Source organism: Petromyzon marinus, chromosome 41 (genome assembly GCF_048934315.1).
Source record: "Petromyzon marinus isolate PM22_M1 ecotype Great Lakes invasive population chromosome 41, UKy_Petmar_22M1.pri1.0, whole genome shotgun sequence".
NCBI lineage: Eukaryota > Metazoa > Chordata > Hyperoartia > Petromyzontiformes > Petromyzontidae > Petromyzon > Petromyzon marinus.
Window position 1 is genome coordinate 3,074,111 of NC_133707.1, and position 19,130 is coordinate 3,093,240.

The 19,130-nt window shown below is 49.2% G+C and overlaps 1 protein-coding gene across 14 annotated transcripts in view; it reads left to right on the top strand.

Annotated features, from left to right (window-relative positions):
- Nucleotides 1-19,130, top strand: part of LOC116951079 (ankyrin repeat domain-containing protein 17-like) — a 112,092-nt gene that overhangs the window by 34,659 nt on the left and 58,303 nt on the right. Inside the window, exon 1 of one of the 14 annotated variants that reach the window (XM_076073233.1) lies at nt 1,378-1,685. The exons of the other annotated variants lie outside the window; for them this stretch is intronic. Within the exon in view, the coding sequence (XP_075929348.1) occupies nt 1,563-1,685 (123 nt within the window). The 5' untranslated portion in view covers nt 1,378-1,562. Of the gene's footprint in view, nt 1-1,377; nt 1,686-19,130 lie in introns of those variants that run through there. 14 annotated transcript variants of the gene reach the window in all.

Genomic DNA, 19,130 nt, shown 5'->3' on the forward strand with positions numbered 1-19,130 from the left:
GTGTAGATGATGTCACTCGCATCCGTGTTCACTTGCGAGTCGCACATCGAGAGCGGTGCTTCCTGGGTGGACCTGCAAGGCTGTAGGAAGTAGAACTTCCATTATTTAGATTGTATTCACGACTCGTCAACACAGCCGACTGCTGAATGAATCTGCCAATTGCTGGCATTGGTTGGAGTAGTTGTAATTTTGAACGTGGAATTGATTCATGGTGGCCTGCAAAAAAATAATTTTGAGCTGTGGTAATGATCCGCGAGTCCATACACGTTGGGAACCACTAACCCGCAGCACGTTTATGCAGACCATCGAGTCTCTCTCTCTTGCTCTGCTCTTGCCGTTCCGTGTGTGCGACGGTTGCGATATCGGGTAGTGCTTGAGACGCCAACCCTTGCCTTGCCAGTGCTACCCGTGCACATTTCACCGCTCTGGCTCCCGCAGGAACAGAGTTATCGATATTGCAATCGTTGACACGATGTTCTCAATAAGGATGCTCCCATTTGGTGGCTCCTGCTTGTATTAACCATCGCTGCATGTGTTACGATGGGCAGAAAGATGTGCAGACAAATGCTGCAATAATCATGTGCCACGTAGTTTAAAAACATACATGATAATAATTATTGTTTTTTGCTCGAGAGGCCCTGATCGTTCAGAGGCGACTCTTGAATTGTCTTACATCATTCCCAAACGACAAAAATGAGTGGTTGTTTTTCGTGTTTTTTCACGTTCCAGGGTGGCATGGGAGCGAGTTTCGTCGTGCCTTTATGCAATGATAAGTGGCGCCACAGTAGCACGGCCCCATCGAGTGGCACCTTCCTCGTCATTGCTATAAAGACATTCCCGAGTTAGTCCAATTTAATTGAGGTTTTGATTATACGTTTATGTTCTAATTGGGATGATTGCCGTTGGACTTGCCGAACGAGTTATTGTCTGCGCCTAGTTCCCAGCAGATAAATGTTGACCGGTTTTTACCGAGCCGCCCAAATAATGTAGCGCTGTGCGTTTAACATGCTCTCCCTTGAATCTGCTCCCCCCTCAGCTTAAACTTGATTATGGTGAAGGTCACGACGGAGGATATTTCGTTTGCCCTGTTTGTGGAATTCCCACAATCCTGTGGGTGGGGACGGCTATGGCAGCCAAGCCAGGCGCTCGGAAGCTGTGTGGGAACCGCACTCCCGGCTGTAGGCGACCCGCCAAACTGCAGCAGTGGGCTGCGGGTATTTAAATCGCCTGCAAACGGTGCTCCTATCAAGCTCATCGCTCACTTAAATCAAACTGTGGTAGCGTCGGACAAAAGATTGTTCGGTCCATCACGCGGGGGGCGGAACCGACCAGCGTTCGATGCGGTTGCTTGCGTGAACCGTCCCCGCTGTCTGTCCTTCTGCTTGACATGACAATTTAATATTAACGTGAGGCCTTTTTTTTACCCAAGAAAGCCTCATTTAGTCTCAAGATACTTTGTCAGAGCGTTTTTTTTGCCAAGTTGTCACACTAGGGGGGGGGGGGGCGATCTTGTTGCTTTGTAATCCCAATTGAGTAAACTGCAGGTAATTTTCAGCATTGGGATGTTTGGCCAATATCAGTTACGTAGTATGTGTGTGTTTTTTTTTCTGTGGGAGGAAGCTGGACAGCCCGGAGGAAACCCTTCCCGTAACAGGTGGATGAAGATGCAAACTCTACGGAGAAAGGTGCCCTAGTCAGGAATCCAACCCAGGATATTCTTGCTGCGAGGCGCGAGTGTTGTCACCGCCGCCACGTTGCAGTCCGTTGAAGTGTCACGAAATCCCCCCCCCCCCCACCGTCCGCTATTTCGGTGAGCGTGTTGATTTCCGAACGACGCTTGTGACTTCTTGACGTCGATGTGCAGTTATTGCTGTGTTATCATCATTGCTCTTTGCGCGCATCAAAATATCATTCGCTTTGCCACGCCTGAGCCCTTCGCCAAATTTAATTTTAATCGTCCGTCCAGGTTTCACGCCGCACGATCTTTCAGAATTGTTGTGCGCAGAATAAGGACAAAATTACTTCCTCGATCTTACGGTGCCGCCCTTGAAATGCGTTCATTGTTTCCCCGACGCGTCCCCCGCATGTCGGTAGACTTTCAAGAGCCGAGGAAGAATTGCAGTTGCAGATGCCTCGTTTCGAGACGTCGTCTATATAGCCGCCACAACTGTTAACGCGTGTCATGGTAACCTTCGTGCCGGATTGGTGTCGTGCATGCTAATGTCCTGCGTGGTTTGCTGCTCGCTACAATGAGACACTGTGTTCACTCAAATATGTTTTATTACTGCCTCATCAATACCTGTAATGTCCACATTTGTTTAACTTGGTTAATTCAATAGTTTTTTTTTTGTCTCCATAGCAATGATGCGGAGGTATCGTCACTGAAACCGGTCTGCGTTTGAGCGGGGATCAGATCAATTTTAATAACGCGAGCAGAATTATATCAATTATTCAATTAGGCAACAGAACATGTAGCCTAAGTGGTTAGTCATAATTTCAATGTCTGGCTTCGCTCTGAAGCATTAACATAAATTATTCGCCAACGTTTTAACGGCTACCCATATATATGAATGCCAGCAATTTATTTATTTTGTTACGACGCTTTGTTTACCCCAAAAAAAAAACCTCACCGTGACGTTTTCAGGAGGGGCGATGTTGCTGATGCCATGTGTGATCCCAATTGAGTTTTGACCAAACAACGCCACAGTTGTACATTGTATGTGTTGTTGGCCTATGGGGAGCAAACCAGAGAACCCGGAGGAAACCCACGCGGAACAGGGGGGGAGAACATGCACACTCCACACCGAGTCAGGACTCGAACTCGGGAACTTGTTGCTGTGAGGCACCAGTGTCAGCGCCGCGCCGCCCTGTCCATCTGACTGATGTGAACGCGTAAAGCTCCACTTCAGTGCGCGTCACACATCCTGGTGCTTGAACATTTTTTGCCCGAGTCCCATTGTGCAAGCAATTGAGAATGTGCTGCCGTGGTTATTTGCACTGGACAGTTAAGCAGGGGGGAGCCCACTGTCTCCGAATGTGTCGGGGACGGGGTTGCAAGCCCGCACAGCGGATGAGCAGCACGCTGCTCAAACCCCTAATAAACCGTTTGTCAATATTGTACCGCTTGAAAACTCATCTGCACAGACACTGTAATTGTTCAACTGAGTGTGTGTCCGTCGGCCCGTGCGTGCGTGCGTGTGTTTGAGCCGTGGTGCAGTGTGGTAGCGTAGTGCGCTATGAACCCGGCAACCCGAGTTTCTTGGCCACGGCTGACAACATTGGCGAGTGGTTTCCGATCCGTACAGAGTCTCGCCAGGTGTCGACTCATTCTAAAATGAGCACCTGGTGCAGCGTGTACACATGAGCACCGTGTGACGCAGGGACTTTTGAGGCACGTTCACACAAAGGCCGTGCCAGTTTTAATAGGTGCTCGCGTACAGAACTTTGACCCCCGTACGTGTGCAGAAGGCTGAAACGGGGCGTCGTCGCTGTGCTGCGTGTGCGTTTGGCTGCCCCATACCCGTGCAATGCTACAAGCCAGCAGCGGTGAACCAAGTGGCAGGGGATGGGAGCGGTGGGGGCAGTCTTTGTTGCGGCGGACCTGTAGTTTGCGGTCTGCATTGCGAGCAGCAGCGAGTGATCTGTGAGGAAGGCGGGAAGTGCATTCCTGGAGGCTGGGAAGGGATTTGGCTGCAGGCACTTGAGGATCATTCACACGCCACCGCATCTGTAAGTGTAGCGGGACACACCCAAAGAACCACTCGCCCGCCGCTGACCGGCATCGACACCAATGTGGTTGCCTACATACGTAACACAATAAATCGGCCTCCTGCACGTATTTGTCCCTCCACACAAAACAACCGCAAGTTTTTTTATGTATCCCATCAGCCGCACGGCCTTCTGGGATTGCATGATTTTTGCAAAATTATTTTAAGACAAGCAAACTGTGGACTGGTTTCATCATTGTCTCAGAAGGCATTGCCTTTCCTTTATAAATGCCGGTGAACTCCCAGATGTTTGTAGCCAAGGACCCAGTCTGTTAGATATGGGTCCACACAAACCAGTAGCATACATATTATGGCCGGCTCAAGAAGCAACGACAGAGCACAGCTGTGCACCGTGAGCTAATAGTATTTGTATTTTTTCTGGCGCTTTTGTGATTGGCCATTCAGAAGATGTGTTTGCATGGTAGCTTGCTGTGTTTGATAAACAGTGTCTGAAGTTCTGTGTACGATTTTCAACCCTTTGGCAGAGAGAAATGTCTTGCCAAAGCCACCCAAATATGCCTTTCCACACTCTCCCCTGCTTCTCCACTCTTGAGGCCATGGTCCACTTGGGCAATTTTTGAGCAATCGTTGCCAGCATTAATCACCGGCGACGGCTATTGCAGTGTTTCCCATTGTCAAAATCTCATCCAGAATCCAGATAAATCTGATCGCTGTCACCTCCAGGGGGCAACTGGGAATGGCATCTTGCAGTCAGGTCGCAGACAGAGCTCAAGTGACTTCTGACAATCGTGCTCTCTTCATTTGAAGAATCTGGCGGTTTCATTTTGAAGGGTGACCTGGGTGTTGTGGTGTGGTGAGATGGGTCATTGATCCATTTAAGAAGATTGTTACAGTCTGTAAGACCCATCGATGTAAAGCAAACACTGGCTAGACAACTCTGTGTCACCCCACTCTTTTGCCCGCCAAATTGCCTGAGACGCTCGTGGTTAATGCGTTAGATGTTGATGGTTGTTTGCAACGATCATCCAAAAATTGCCCCTAGAGGATGATGGACCTTGGGGGGGGGGGGGGGGAGATGCCTTCTAAGTTGTCGTTCTTGCGAACCTGTATTCTCGCAGCAGGGTCGCCCGCCTGCCCGGCCAGAGCAGTCGAATACTCAACACTCCTGGTCCCCACGCTGCTGTGTCATGTGACGCCGTGACCCAAATATGGGTAGACCCAGTGATGGGTAGACCCAGTGGCACTCGCGGGCTTGCCAGACGGTGTTTAGTTACTTCACGGAGCGGTAGACATCAACAAAATGCTGCCTTCTTCATTTATGGCATTGATGGACTTTAATTTTTAAAATAAACAGCGTGAGCTGTGTCGACACATGACGGTGATTGTTGAGGACCCCTATCTCGGAGAGAAAGAGGGGTCCCTGCCTAGAAACATCTGGCAGTTCATCAGCATTAGTTCAAGCAAGCCTGACAATGTCAAAACCGATCCAGAGTTTGCTTGTGTTGAACCAAAGTTGCTGAAATTATGCACTCCCCAGAAGGCCGTGTGGCTAATGGGATGTGTAAAACATAGTTTTTTTTTACTTGGAGGGACAGATGTTGGAAGGAGAGGTGTGTTATGTCCGCTTCTTTATTTTATTAAACCGGGGCTAACCCTGCTACTGTACGTGATAAGCTGGGACAAACAAAACTTTAATTTAACTACGTGAATGTTTTGACTGTTAAGATTGCAGTTATCAGCCTAACTTTTGCCCATCGTCACGATAGAAGGCATCGTATATAAAAATTATAGTTTACGGCACTTTTTGTCAATCCACTGCTGTATGAAGGCCTCCCTATGCCATGCGAGTTGGGGGGGTTACTTGATCCTACTTCACGCTTGTCAGTATGTGGGTTGGTGAATGTTATGTTAAACTTCTTTCACACCCTACGTAGTAAACCATGCCAATTGGAGGTGTGGGGGAAGGACAACAAACTAAACACACAAAACCCAATAAGGGTGTCAGGAACCTGTGTCACTCACCACTGATCTTGGTCGTGGCCCGGAATCGAACTTGGCTCTCCGGGTTCGTAGTGCAAGGTGCGAACCACTGCGCCACCACTCCACCTGTCGAGCCATGTCTCTGCAATCCGTCCCCTGATGGGGTCTCCGTCTTCTGAAACCCATGCTGACGGAGATATGTCATTCCAGCAGCGACCATGGTATTCTTCCGTGATACAAAAAAGTCTCATTTGATAAGTTTGCCAGCATGTCAAGACTTTTATTTTTAACGACGCTTTTAAATTTGATAGGTGTTTTGAGATTGGTTGGAGACGTGTAGAGGCAATGAAATACAATGGGTTTGTTCTCAACAATGTCTCGCTATTACGTGAGTGGGGTATCTATAAATAGATCAGCCTGTACTGTGAAACGCCTCTGCAGACAACATAAGTATAGTTACACGTACAGTGCTGTGCGGGGATGGGGGTGCTATGTGCCACAGTTTAAATTTGCTAAAATAGAAAAATTACTCGATTGGGGAAACTCGTATTAATCACCCCCCCCCCCCCTTAACCCTTACTGGCAGACTAACGCCCACTTGCAGGTCACCTTGTGCCACACAGGCACAGCTATCGGGGTGCAGTGGGGGGGGGGGTGCCCTTTGAATGTTTGAGATGTTATGGAATGGGCTCTGAGATACTGATGCATATGAGCAATCGCCGTGTAAACGCGATGATGATGATCGTTATTTAATATTATTGTAGCTGCAGGGACGTTCTGTGGGTTTTTTTTGCGAGGTCAAATTATTACGTAAGTGAAGGGCACGACATGCTGTTGACCATGATTTAGCGCTGCGATTACCAGGGCACCGTGTACTCACGAGGGACGGCACAGAGCACGGAAGCGACATTCATAATAAAACTTTACTTTGCTGATAAAAAAAACAAACCCTGTTTGCGCTCTGTCAATGTCAGAGCGATTTCCTGAATTGAGCATCGAGGCAGTGCTCGTGTCCCGTTCACTGGCCTGAGCCAGCGGTGGAAATTCCACATTCCTATGGCGGGTTGCGAGTTTATCTATAGCTCCACAACCACTGTTAATTTCCACACAAAGTGGTATTATTTCTATTTATTTTTTATCAACCCCAGAAGAATGATGGACCCGAGTCAACTCCCAACGAGGATGAGAACTCGCAGCCTTCGGATTGCGGTCTGCCCGCTCTGCCGCTGAGCCATGGGCAAGGAAGATCGGTCGGATCGATTGTGAGCAGACACGAGGGGCGACAGACGTTTATTAGAGGATACTCTGCCTTTCGTGTGTCGTCGATTCCTAGAACGATGGCCTATTTCAAAATATATATATTTTTAAATGAAAGACAAAACTACCCCGAGATTCGACGCTTATTGAAGGGGAATATCTCGCAGCTTTGCTGGCAACTACTGCGGTTCCTGGCAACACGGAATAGAACCAGATTAGAATTCTGTGAGATATATGAATCGTAACTTACAGACCTTCGTCAATCCACTGCTGGATGAACGCCTCTTCCACACCGTGTCGGACTTGGGGGTTGTTTAACCATACTTCACCATGCTGGTGAGTGTGGGGAGCATAGCAGTATGGTGTATTTCAACCCAGCTGCCTACAATGTAGCACCACCCCACAGCCACACACAATGCGTAGGTCACGAACCCAATCGCCTATCCAGTCTCAATCCTGCTTTGCTTCAGAGGTCTGATGAAATCTGGCTCCTTCCGGGTGATTTGATCAAAGCCGCTGCCTCTATTCAGAACACAAAAAAGTACAACGCGCACTTTAGGCGTCTTGGGTTTGTTTCAATTGCGAGCGTTCACCGCGTCCGGGAATATGTCATTACATCTCAAGCGCACGGAGTTGTCAGTTGGAGAAGCGTGGTTACTGCAAAGGGGCGGTGGCATGGCCCAGAGGTAGCGCGCTCGCCCTTTGTTGCAAAGATTTGCGGTTCGAGTTCAGCAGGCAGCCCTGGTTATTATCGCTGTATGGTGTGTTAACCATAAACTACTACGCGTTGTCCGTTTCGCAGTGGAAGTTTAAGGTCCCCCGTTGTGCAATTAATGACTAGGAGGCCCATCTTGTGCCGCCATTAAGGTCGCAGTTTGAAAAATGACCCGCAAATTACTCAAGTGGGATGACACGCGGCAACATCGCCCCCTCCCGTGTAACCACTTCAGACTGTGAAGCCCAGCGCCTTGGTGATAGCCTTGCGCCATGAGAGTGGCACGCGTATACCAAATGTACCAGATTAAAAAAAGGAAGTTAACGAATGTAATTTGGAAATACAGTGAATGTGGTCATTAGCAAAGGTGGGCCATCAGAGGTGAGTGTCAATACATTAGTTAATTGACCGAGCACGTGAATACTTTATCCGTGACATTTAACCGGCTTTTTTGGCCTCTTACCAAGAACACAATGTATCCAATCCTTTGGCTTGAATGATGTGGCATATTCCCATCGGAAATGAATGCGTGCAGTGCACCACGTTGCACAGCAGGGGAAGGGGTGGGAGATTTAGCGCACTGCAGTCTTTTAACATTCCCAATTTCTGTAAAGATTAACGTACAGCCGTTTTGTCGATCCACTGCTGGATGAGGACCTCCCCGCGGCGTGTGGGTAGAGCGGCCTACTTAACCGTATTTTACGCGGGTTGAAGGCGGGGAGCAGTAGACGTAGGAGCATATTAGTACAGCACAGCAACTGTTTATGCACCACCATCTGTTGACAACGTACTGCACTAAGGAATTAATCGACCGCAAAAAAAAAAAGATCCACGTTTAAATGTGCAGTACATTTAAACGGGACCGGTCCACCGCTGTCTGGGTGTAGTAATCCCCGGGGCACGCTGCAGCGAGCACACTCGTGCCCGCCCTCACTGTACGTGGCTTTTGCCGGATTGCCACGCTGCCTTGCTTGGTCCACTCCTGCCACGGCCAGAGCCGTCGAACGAAGCGAGGTCGAGACGGCAGCTTTGTGCCACCACGGGCTCTTGGGTGGAATGACACCGACTGGGGAGGGTGGGCGGAGAGGGGGCCCCAGCCGTCGCAGCCCTGGCCCGTTTCCACCCTGGTGGGGTTTTCCACCAGCTGTTATTTGCGCGACGGCTGTGCCTTTGGACGATCTCGACGAAACCGGCGTTTTGTTTCGGGAACGGCGCCGTCTGTCCCTCCGTCGTGTTGGGTCGGTCAGCGTTGCCGCGCGCACTGTCAAATCTTGATTTAGACGAGCCGTCATATTCCGTGCACCACCCTGGTAACCCGAATAAAAAAAAAACGCATTTTTATTGTCATTACATTTCTTTTGCAACGACGGGATTTTTTTTGTTACGCACTGCACACAGGCCCAAAGACCCAAAGCGTCAAGCGGCCGGCAACATATACAGCATTATCAGAGCTGTTAACAGAGAATGGTTAACGCGTTTTTTTGTTAATGTGCAACGGGAAAGCTTGGGGGGAAAAAAAGAGACTGGCTGAGGGCATTCCAAAGTGGAGCACTATGAAACCAGAATTTGCGCTTAAAATGTTAAGTAGGGGGCATTATGTTCCATGCGAAGTCAATGTAGCCATTGTTAAAACATTGTGCAGGTATTAAATGTTTTACAAAAATGGCTGCTTGCTTATCCATGGGCCCCCCCCCACCGCACACCTCTTAGTGCCGCACAATCCACAAGCCAATCCCACGACTACACCCACCGTACAGTGCAGCGGGATCATTCATCAGCTCGATACGGCACTCGCCGGTCGGTGCTGGGTGATTGATTTCGGTCCTCCCAACCACCCCCCCCCCTCCTCCTCACCCGCCCATCCCAGGGTGAAAGCTCTTGGAAGTGGCGCGGGTGCCATTTGGTGAGCTCGCTCCGCGCGCATTTGCAAGTTTTTGTAGTGGGGGGGGGGTCGTGCCGTTGCATCATTGCCCCGGGTTTGCGCGCGTGTGTGCGCGTGTGCTGATGCGCATGGTTATGTATGGGGAGCGGTAGTGTAGCTGTTAGCGCGCTGCGCTATGAACCTGGCGACCCGTGTTCCATTCCTGCTCATGGCCAACACACCAGTGACGAATATCTGAACCGGTCCTGGGCCTCCCCTAGGTTGACTCGGCCTCAAATGAGTACCTGGTGCGGTGTGTAAACATCAGGCACTGGGTAGACAAAGGCGGTCGGGCGTGGTGCTGGCCACCCACCCCCTCGTGTGCCGTGCCGGCCTTTATTGGTGCTGCTCGCTAACAGCACTTGCCCCAACAGTCTGTTCAGGCTATCGAGGGGGGGGGGTTCTTTGTGGTAATGAGCTTTGTAATGCATTATTATTTATTACGCTCGTTTACACCCAGAAAACCATCTCTAAAATACCATCTTTTTTTTTGGAGGGTCCTGCCATGTGTTCCTAGTAGGGGGGCTATGTTGGTCTTTGTCTCGTCCAAATAGAGGTAATTGTTCAGTGTGTTTGTCCAATACCAGCTCACATTGGGTTTTTTTTGCTATGAAAGGAAACCCGCGCTGAACAAGGGGAGAACACACAAAGTCCGCACAAAAGTGCGACCGAGACGGGATCTAAGCCCCCGTAGGCCCTTGAGTGTTCACCACTCCTCTGTGTGAACGGATGTGCACATTCAGGGTGGCACAGTAGACCAATGTGCGACTCCTGCCTATGCATTCCACGGATGTTCCCGGTCCCAGTGAGCTGCCCTCTGGTATCAGCATGCGTATTCCAGCCGCTCGCAGCGCAAGGTGGGCGACCATCTGCCACGAAGATAATTTACTTTTTCACTTGGCTCGTGATTTTCGAATCGACGAAGGCGTTGCCGTAAAAAAAACCCAATCGGGTGGACACAGTGGTAACAGCTGTGACGTCGCAAGATGACGTCATTACGTGAAAACAACGCGGCATTGTCCAGCTTTGAATGTAACGGTTACAAAACGCGACCGAGGAAGATCTCCCCGTTGGACAGCGTTCCAGAATCTCCACGCCTTCTGGCCAGGTCGGACTACCCTGTCTTCCCCAGACCAGACTGTTTCATTTCATCCATTCTGTTTCATCGTCACGCTGCGCAGGTCACAACAACACACTCGGTCGCCAACTGTCTCACTCACACACAGACACAGGGACCCCCCCTTTTAGCCTTAAAATACTTTCGGAGAAAGTGTTTTTAGCGCGCACCTATGAGGACCGGCACGGCACAAGGGGGAGGGGTGGCCGGCACCACACCCGACTGCCTTTGTCTCCCCAGTGGTGATGTTTACACACTGTAGCAGGTATTCATTTGAGGCTGAGTTGACTTAGGGGAGGACCAAGAAGGGTTAAGATAATTGGCACAGGTGTTGGCCGTGAGCGGGAAACGATGTCAGGTTGCCGGGCTCGTAGTGCAGCGTACTAACCGCGACACTACCGCTCCCCCCGCACTCACACATTCACACACAGACTCGTGCGCCATACTGCGAGTCGCAACACTTCGGTTTCGTCTTCTTCCCTTGCACTGGTCCTATTTGGAATTCCCCACCATCCTCTCGTTTCCTAAGCTCGCATAAGAGTCGTGTTGGCTCGTATCTATTATAACTATGATAATTCTGTTTGTTGCTGGCCGTTTGATGTTTTTAGGCGGTGTGATCAGCAACTGTCTTTAAAGGAAAACCCTTCAAACACCTAATCATAGCCTGCTAAGGTGCACTTTTGGGATTTGTAGCTCGGAGCCTTTTGAAGCGTGCTATGCGATACGTTGGTTCATTGAACTCTGCTTACAAGGTTTTGCCAGGAGATAAAGTTTCAGGAGAGATGGGTCTTTGTGCACGTATCACTTATTTAAGGCACTCCTGGGATATTGCAATTAAGGGCCCACACACCGTTTCATTATGGTAACACTATTTACGAGGTGGCTGTGTTGTTGTATATGGACGCGCACCACCTTTCAAGGGTAAGGGTTAAGGTTTGTAGTCGGCCTGTAGGAAGGTACGTGTGGCCTGGTTTTAAGTGCCCACATTGTTGAGCCAGAGTTCTTCGTTTGTGGAATAGCTTGCTAAGAAACAGTTCCCCGATGGGGTTTTTTTTATTCTGGGTTTTTTATTCTGGGAAATTTGCGGCTACTTTTCCCCCTTCCTCGCACTCGTTTTGAATTAACTTTCAAAAATGTTAAACGTAACACAGTTGGTGCTTGTTATTACTCTAATTTAAACGAGCTGTCATGCTAAGCTCTAGCGTGGGCGGTGGGCGCGGCTGTGTGGTTGCTCGACGCTGTCTGCGTGCTGCTTGGGGTAGCGGTTGAGAAGTGAACCTCATGACAGGACTTCGGGGTCCCATAAGCCCCTGGCTCTCGCATAAACTGCGTTGCGACGTCATTTAATGTCTGTTAAAGACGAACGACACGACACTCTGTTCCTCTCAACGAGCTCTACACGATGCGCTAATCGAAGTTTAAACGTTTAGTTTCTTTTGCGCATTTGTACTCGCTGCTGCGCTTGGACGACACGACAACAGAATGATCCGCGCCAGGTGGGTCGCGGCGTTTATGTGCACGGTGGGACGGAGTCGCCAAAAATTTATTCATTAATTGCGATTTTCACTTCTGTTTATTCGGGACCCCAGGGTCCCGCCGTAGGGTTTCAAATGTCAATTTTTACCGATGTAGATCAATGTTTATGGCCTGTGTTTAAAGCGTGGCAAGCCTAATAAGATCCCGAGTCCACATTTACCGATTATTAAATATGTGCTGAGCAATGAAATGAAGGTGGAATTGTTATTAGGAGGCACAATTTTATATTGTTAATATACTGTACTTAAATGAAGCTGAAGGAAAAACATTGATATATCCACTGCCTGATGAAGGCTTGTCCAAGCCACATGCAACCAAACAAATCACCACCAGTGGTCCAGTCTACATTTCTTATGGTCTCACGATGCAAAAAGTTCGTATAGCTCTCTTACGCACGATCTAATTTCATCACTGCATCTCTGCGGTAGATGCCCTCTGCGGCATTTTCTCTCTTTGACTGCCGCTCCATTCTTAGTCTCAACCAATACGCTCCTTGAGATGTGTCCTGCCCAAGCCGAGGTGTTTAAAAACCACGCAATTTCTTTAACATGCGTGCGTTCTGATCCATGTGTCCCTCTTTCTGTCTCTCGGTGTAATTCCAAGCAAAGCAAATGACATCCACAAACACAAAATAGTTGGCATAAAAAAAATCTGTATCGGGAGATTTAACTTAATTTTCGACCGCCCCTTAGCAGCAGACTCATATGGCTATGGGAACACAGTGATGAAATGGATATTGCCATTTTAAAAAATGCGGTAACTTCCGTAATGCATATTTGATTTAGGGTTGACGGGTAATGTTCAAAACTGAATAAAGAACAAATCTCAAATCGCAGAGGATCTGCTGAAGATGAGAGCTACGCAAAGTGACAGATTTGAAACTGAAGGTTGAATTTACAGAACTGTGTCAAGCTATGAGAAGAGTAAGTCAGAATCTGAGAGAACACGCTCCAAGGATGATTTAAGATGTCATGGCAATGAATGTAATCGCGACATCCACAATGATTTCATTGGTTATTGGCAGCTGGCAATTTACAAATGCTAGTCCTTGTAGAGAAAGAACCATACACAGCACATGATAGATAACCTTAAAATTAGTGGAGAAACGTCATGCAGACTTCTACATCAATAATATGTCAGAAATCGAACTGTGTGGGTGTCTGAGGCATGTGGTTTTTCCAGTGGAGGGAAAGTCTCAGGTGATTCACTTACTTTGAGCTGAAGCTAGGGCTGGCTATGACTTGTGCTTAAGTGGTCATGTGCTCTACAGTCTGGGTGGGAGGGCAGACCCCCACAGTTGACAAACCTCACCTTTGTATTGAAATCCGACCTGGGTGTCAACAATGGTACGGTATCAGTCAACCCATGGGTCTGTACCGTGACCTGCCAGCAGGCGTTTTACACTTGACGTGGCCTTAACGTGCACATAACCTGGCACAAGTGCCGCGGTGACTTCGCTGCCACTTAGTGGCGGATGGCGGTTGTTGTTGTTGTCAGTATCACAAAGTGGTCGTTTTTTTTTATTTGGAGGGCGTGTTCGCTCTGCCACGTGCGCGGCGTGACCACCTTCGGCAGTCAACACTCGGCAGTCAACACTCGGGGGGATGTATTCTTATTCGTGGCTCGGCTCTGGCTCGGCCTCTAGCACGGTTCGGCTCAGGATTGAGCCACCCCGAGGTGTACAAAAGTGAGTAGCTCGGCCCGTGGCTTGGGCTCGGCTCTTGTAAATCCTGAGTGTGACTTGGGACCGCACTGCGAGCCAGCTCAAGTTAAGCGTGGCTTTGAGCTGGATCACTTGGCTGGAGCCAAGCCTGAGTTGAGCCGTGACTAAGCATTACAGGCCGCGGAGGGCCTGGCACGGCCCCCCATGTGTTGTGGCCTTGCTCTGCCCCCGAGGCCTGCGGCTGCTTGTTTGTGATGCTGGATGAGAGGGGGCCTTGGGGTGACTCGCCATGCTCGGCACTCCCAGCTACTCCCATATATGAGGTCACACCCCCGTTTGAATTGTGCAATACTGCCCTCCACTAGTAAGCCATGAGTGCTGGTGGACTGGTTGGGTTGGTTGACTGGTTACATTTGTTAAAGGAAAGGTTAAACGATGTGAAGAGGGGGGGTTGGTGGTAGAAAGGGGGAGCGGTTGTGGCTCACATCGGTGAAAACCAACCGTTGTCAACGTTACTCGAACAAAACCCACTTAATGCTAAACTATTGTACGACAGCTTTCGTACAGGCCATTTTTAAAGATATAAAAATACAGCAGCACTAAGCTCAAGGTTTGTTCTTTTTTTATGACGTGAAGTGGAATTATATCGGTGTGATGCATTTTAAATTTGCTTTGAATATGAGGAAAAGCCGGTGTTTGGAGGATATTCTGAGGAAAGCCATGCAGAATTATTTTCCGAGACCTTTTAGGTCTTTGTTGACCAATGAAAGACCTCGCATTTGCATTGTAACTCGATCTCGTTGCACGCTCGTTGTAAATGCGCCCGCGCCCGCACTGACGTGGACTTGTCAGTCGCCCCCCTCATCCTCGTTTCCATTTGAACAACGCATTTTAAAGAGGCCTCTTTAAACAATACAGTTATGAAGCTAATACGTAACTGTCGGCCTGTTTGTTCATGTGGTGGTCACCGACACGCTTCGCCTCGGATACATTTTAACTGTGCTAGGGGAGGGGAATTAGAAACGTGGATTTTTTTTGAGTCACGTTAGATTGGCCAAAAAAACGCATTTTAGTCGGGATGTAAAAGTTCATCCTGCGCGAGTAGCAGCGGCGTGTCGCTGAGGGTTTGCAGGCGCGGGAATGGCCGTTACGTTAAGGTGTAACGGCACAGCAGCGCCAGTGCTGTGGCAGCGGCGCGGGGGTGAGGGGGGGATGGCCTTGCGTACGCACGGGTGCGAAGAGTGCGGATCGTCCCCTTAAAATGAGCGGATCCGCTCTCTTTGTGTTCCCATTGCCCCTGGCGCGATCGCAGCGTATAGCGGCGCGTTTAAATGTAGCGCCCTGCTCGTGGAAATGACCGAGAGGAGAGGCTGCGGAGAGTTCATATTTGGCCGTAAAGAGGCCGCAGGCAAAAATAGCGGCAACGGCGTGCAAGAGGGCCCGAGTGCTTGGAAGGATCCAGGAATTGCACTTCCAGGATGAGCTCAGAGCCCTTCGTCTTCGGAAGGATACGCAGGCGCTGTGGATAAAACTGCGTCTGTGACCGTATTTTGCCGAGGTGGCAGGCAGGAATCCTCAGAAACGGCCCGCAGCTGTCTCCGCCGGAGCCCCCGAGGGCACCAGCACACCATCGGGCACCGTCGGGACGATTCTTAGCGAAGGACGTCCTCGAAGATTCCCCAAAGAATTGCCTTCAGGGAGAATGCCAAATAGCGGCAACGGCGTGCAAGAGGGCCCGAGTGCTTGGAAGGATCCAGGAATTGCACTTCCAGGATGAGCTCAGAGCCCTTCGTCTTCGGAAGGATACGCAGGCGCTGTGGATATGGGCTTTCATCTCCAGCTTCAAGTAACAGGAAGCCACAGCAAAGATGTTCTTCTCATGCCCTTGGGCTGACATTCCCGGGTACTTATCCCCCCTTTTCCCCACTGATCCTCTAGGAGTTGGACAAAGTCAACAGGGAGGGGGCTTGTGGGGTGCTGATTGCACCCAACTGGCCCAGGAAGTCAAGGTTTCACAGACCTCCTTTGGTTACTGAGAACATTTGACAGCTCCTTGCAAGATCAGACCTGCTCAGCCAGAGAGGGGTCTTAGTCCAGGGATGCAGTATGTAGTAATTAAGTTATAAAATTATTATCATGGGTTCCAGATGGAGTCTGAGCGTGTCGACGACGACCTGTGAAAACCAGTTTTGACACAAGTACAATAACCTAGATTAGCCTGCATGTAAAAACCGTGGATGTTAATGTTGACAATCCCTCCACCGGAATTTTTAAAGTGAATAAAAGTGACGCGTTTAGCACAGCGGTGCTGCGACGGCGATGGTTTGCGGCATTTCACGTGTCTGTTCTGAAAACCGAATGTGTTGACCTCAAAATAATTTTGAAATAACATAACTGGTATTGTTGCCATTCACCTGGTTTCAAAATATCAGGCACCCTCTTTCAGTGCACAGTTAAAGCAGAGATTGGGGGCGGCCCTGCTTTGTTTTGGTGAATATTGAGTGGTCAGTTTGCCCTCAACAAGAAGCTAGCAGATGGCACGCCATTGATATAACACTCTCATTGCTGTGCCAGTGGCTAGGAAACGAGAGTGCTCACCATAGCGAGCTTCGTCCCGAACCCTTGCTGTGCAAGCACGCTCTCGACCTCAAAAGCACCCCGCTGGTAGCCATGGGTAATACACGCAACGTTACAACCGGTAAGTGCCGACGTGACCGGTGAACCATCTGGGACATGAGCCTCTTGCTGCTCCCTTTAAGATCCCTGCAAGTGTAGAACCGATGTGCTGAACTCACACGTGTGCAGAAGTTAATGCTGGTTTTAATTGAACATCGAATACCCAACCATTAGCTGCTGTGGTGGAATGGGTTCGCACATTGCACTTGCACTCAAGAAGTCACTGCTTCAATTTCATCTTCTGGTGCAGCAGTTGAAACAATGGGGCTAGTTTATTCATGCTCTTACCCTCTCCTCCCCCACCGTCTGTCCACCAAGCAGTATCAGCAGGTCATAGGTGGTGGGGTAAAGTGTGGGCACGCCCTCCTCTTCCGAGGTGCCTGGTCAGTGTGGATCAGTAGACCCTCCGAGAGCACCCTTGAGTAGAGGCCCTTAACCTTAATTGCTAAATCACGAGAGTGATTTTGCTCTCGGGACACACACACACACATTGCATCGAAGTGCAAATCTGTGCCATCTGCCGGCCCAGCCGCACAGTCTTCCCTTGATGTAACGGGCGCAGTGTGGGCGTCCGGGGTCGCGATAAACGTCTCGTCTTTGAACAAAACAAGCGCAGGGGCCTCATTCGCATAGTAAAAAAAAAAATCTAAAACATCGCAACCAGCACAAAAATGACTCTGCTCCTTCTGAAGGACCGATCTGCAGCCCTTCAGAGTCTTTTAGCCACAGAGACACGGGTACGTTGTGTGTGAGTGCAGTGATGACCTGACGGCTTGACATCGATTCTCGGCCACGGCGAACATCCGTAGCGAGTGATGTCTGAACTTGTCCCTGGGCCCACCCCTTCCAACAACCTGCACTGACCAGCGTGGTGAAGTACGGTTAATCAACTCCCATAACTGACAGTGTGGGAAACACTTGATCCAGCAGTTGATTGAGAGAGGGCTGCAAATTATTATTATGACACCACATATATAGGCAACTTGGTATCAAAATCAAGTGGTGCTTTTTGCGCACTTGTCAGGTATTTGAATGTTCATGTGCTCCAGTGCAGAACAGTAATATAGTGAAGTGTGAGTGGGGCGTTGAGTGGTAATTCAAGGAGAGTTCAGATGTCAAGAAATGCCAAGATTTTTGTTGAACTACAAACTCGCCGAGTTTTCCGTGACACATTTTTCTTTGTCCCTGTCGCACATTGCTGCCAACAGCCATTAATTTGGCTTTTGTTTCAAGGCTTCTCAGTGACCCGACTAGGCCTCAACAAGACAGAGTTATGATAATTAGTTGCGAGAGATGTAACTGTTGCAATGTATATTTAATTCAATAAAAACAATTTTTTACCTTGCAGTGAATGCAGTGTCTCACGGATTGGCTGCAGAGGTCACGTAAACCATAACTCGTACGGTGAAAGCTTGGTTCGCAAGACTAGTAATGGGCCTAGAGGTTTACAATTCAAATCCACCGGCTGCCCTGGTTATTACTGCAGGGGTAAACCAGTTTTTCACCCGAATTTTATGCTGGAAACTATTTTCATTTGGTGAATCGATGCATAGCTCTGCCCAGTAGCTAGGTTTGCTTGGGAAGTGCATGGTCGTGTAGCTGGATGAACACATTAAATCTGTGCGGAAATACCGATCTCTTTTCCATCGCAATTGCCATCGCTGGATGAACTCACTGGCCTGTGAGGTCATGTCTTTGTGGTTACCCCGTGCGGAGAGAGCACACGGGCAACATGGGCGAGCGAAATACGCACAATTACACGAAATCACTGGCAGGGGCCCCTCCACTCCCTGAGAGAGTTTTTGCTGCCAAATTGCACGTTCCCCTGTGTCCAAATTGCACGTTCCCATGTGTTTGGCCTAAATACAGGGCTTTGCTGATAGTGTCATTGCGATTCGTAAAGGCCTGGCAAGAAAAGAATCCCTCAATTATTATTATAATGATGACACTAGTTTACCCACAAAAGCCTCGCCGTGTCTCGAGACATTTTTCCAGGAGGGTCCTGCCAGATCTTTCGCAGTAGCTGGGTGATATTTTTACCATGTGTAATCGCAATTGACTAATATATGGGTCATTTTTCAGCATTGGGTTTTATCCTTGCGAGGCAACTGGAGAACCTGGAGGAAACCCACGCAGAGCAGGGGGGAGAGCATTCAATGGTCGGGATTCAAACCCAGGGAATTGTTGCTGTGAGACAAGTGTTTACCACTACATCATTCTGAGACCAATAAAACAGGCATAGAATTCACTTTTTAATCCTAAAACTATATTTTTTTGCAACGGTTACATGGCTGTTTTGTTCCATAAAATACTTATATATTTGAGTGGCTGCCGTTTTCATCCCAATCGTATTGCAAATGTACTAACGGACGCCATGGCATGAGATGGAGAACAAGGCCCTTGCAGGAAGCAGTGCATCACTAGTGTGCTGGAAGCTGCCGTCACAATGTGCTTCTGAAGTCCCTGCAGTGGCCTCCAATCCACGCTAGGCGGTCTGTCTCTGTTCCTGCAAGGAGTTAAGCTCGCGCAGTTTAAGC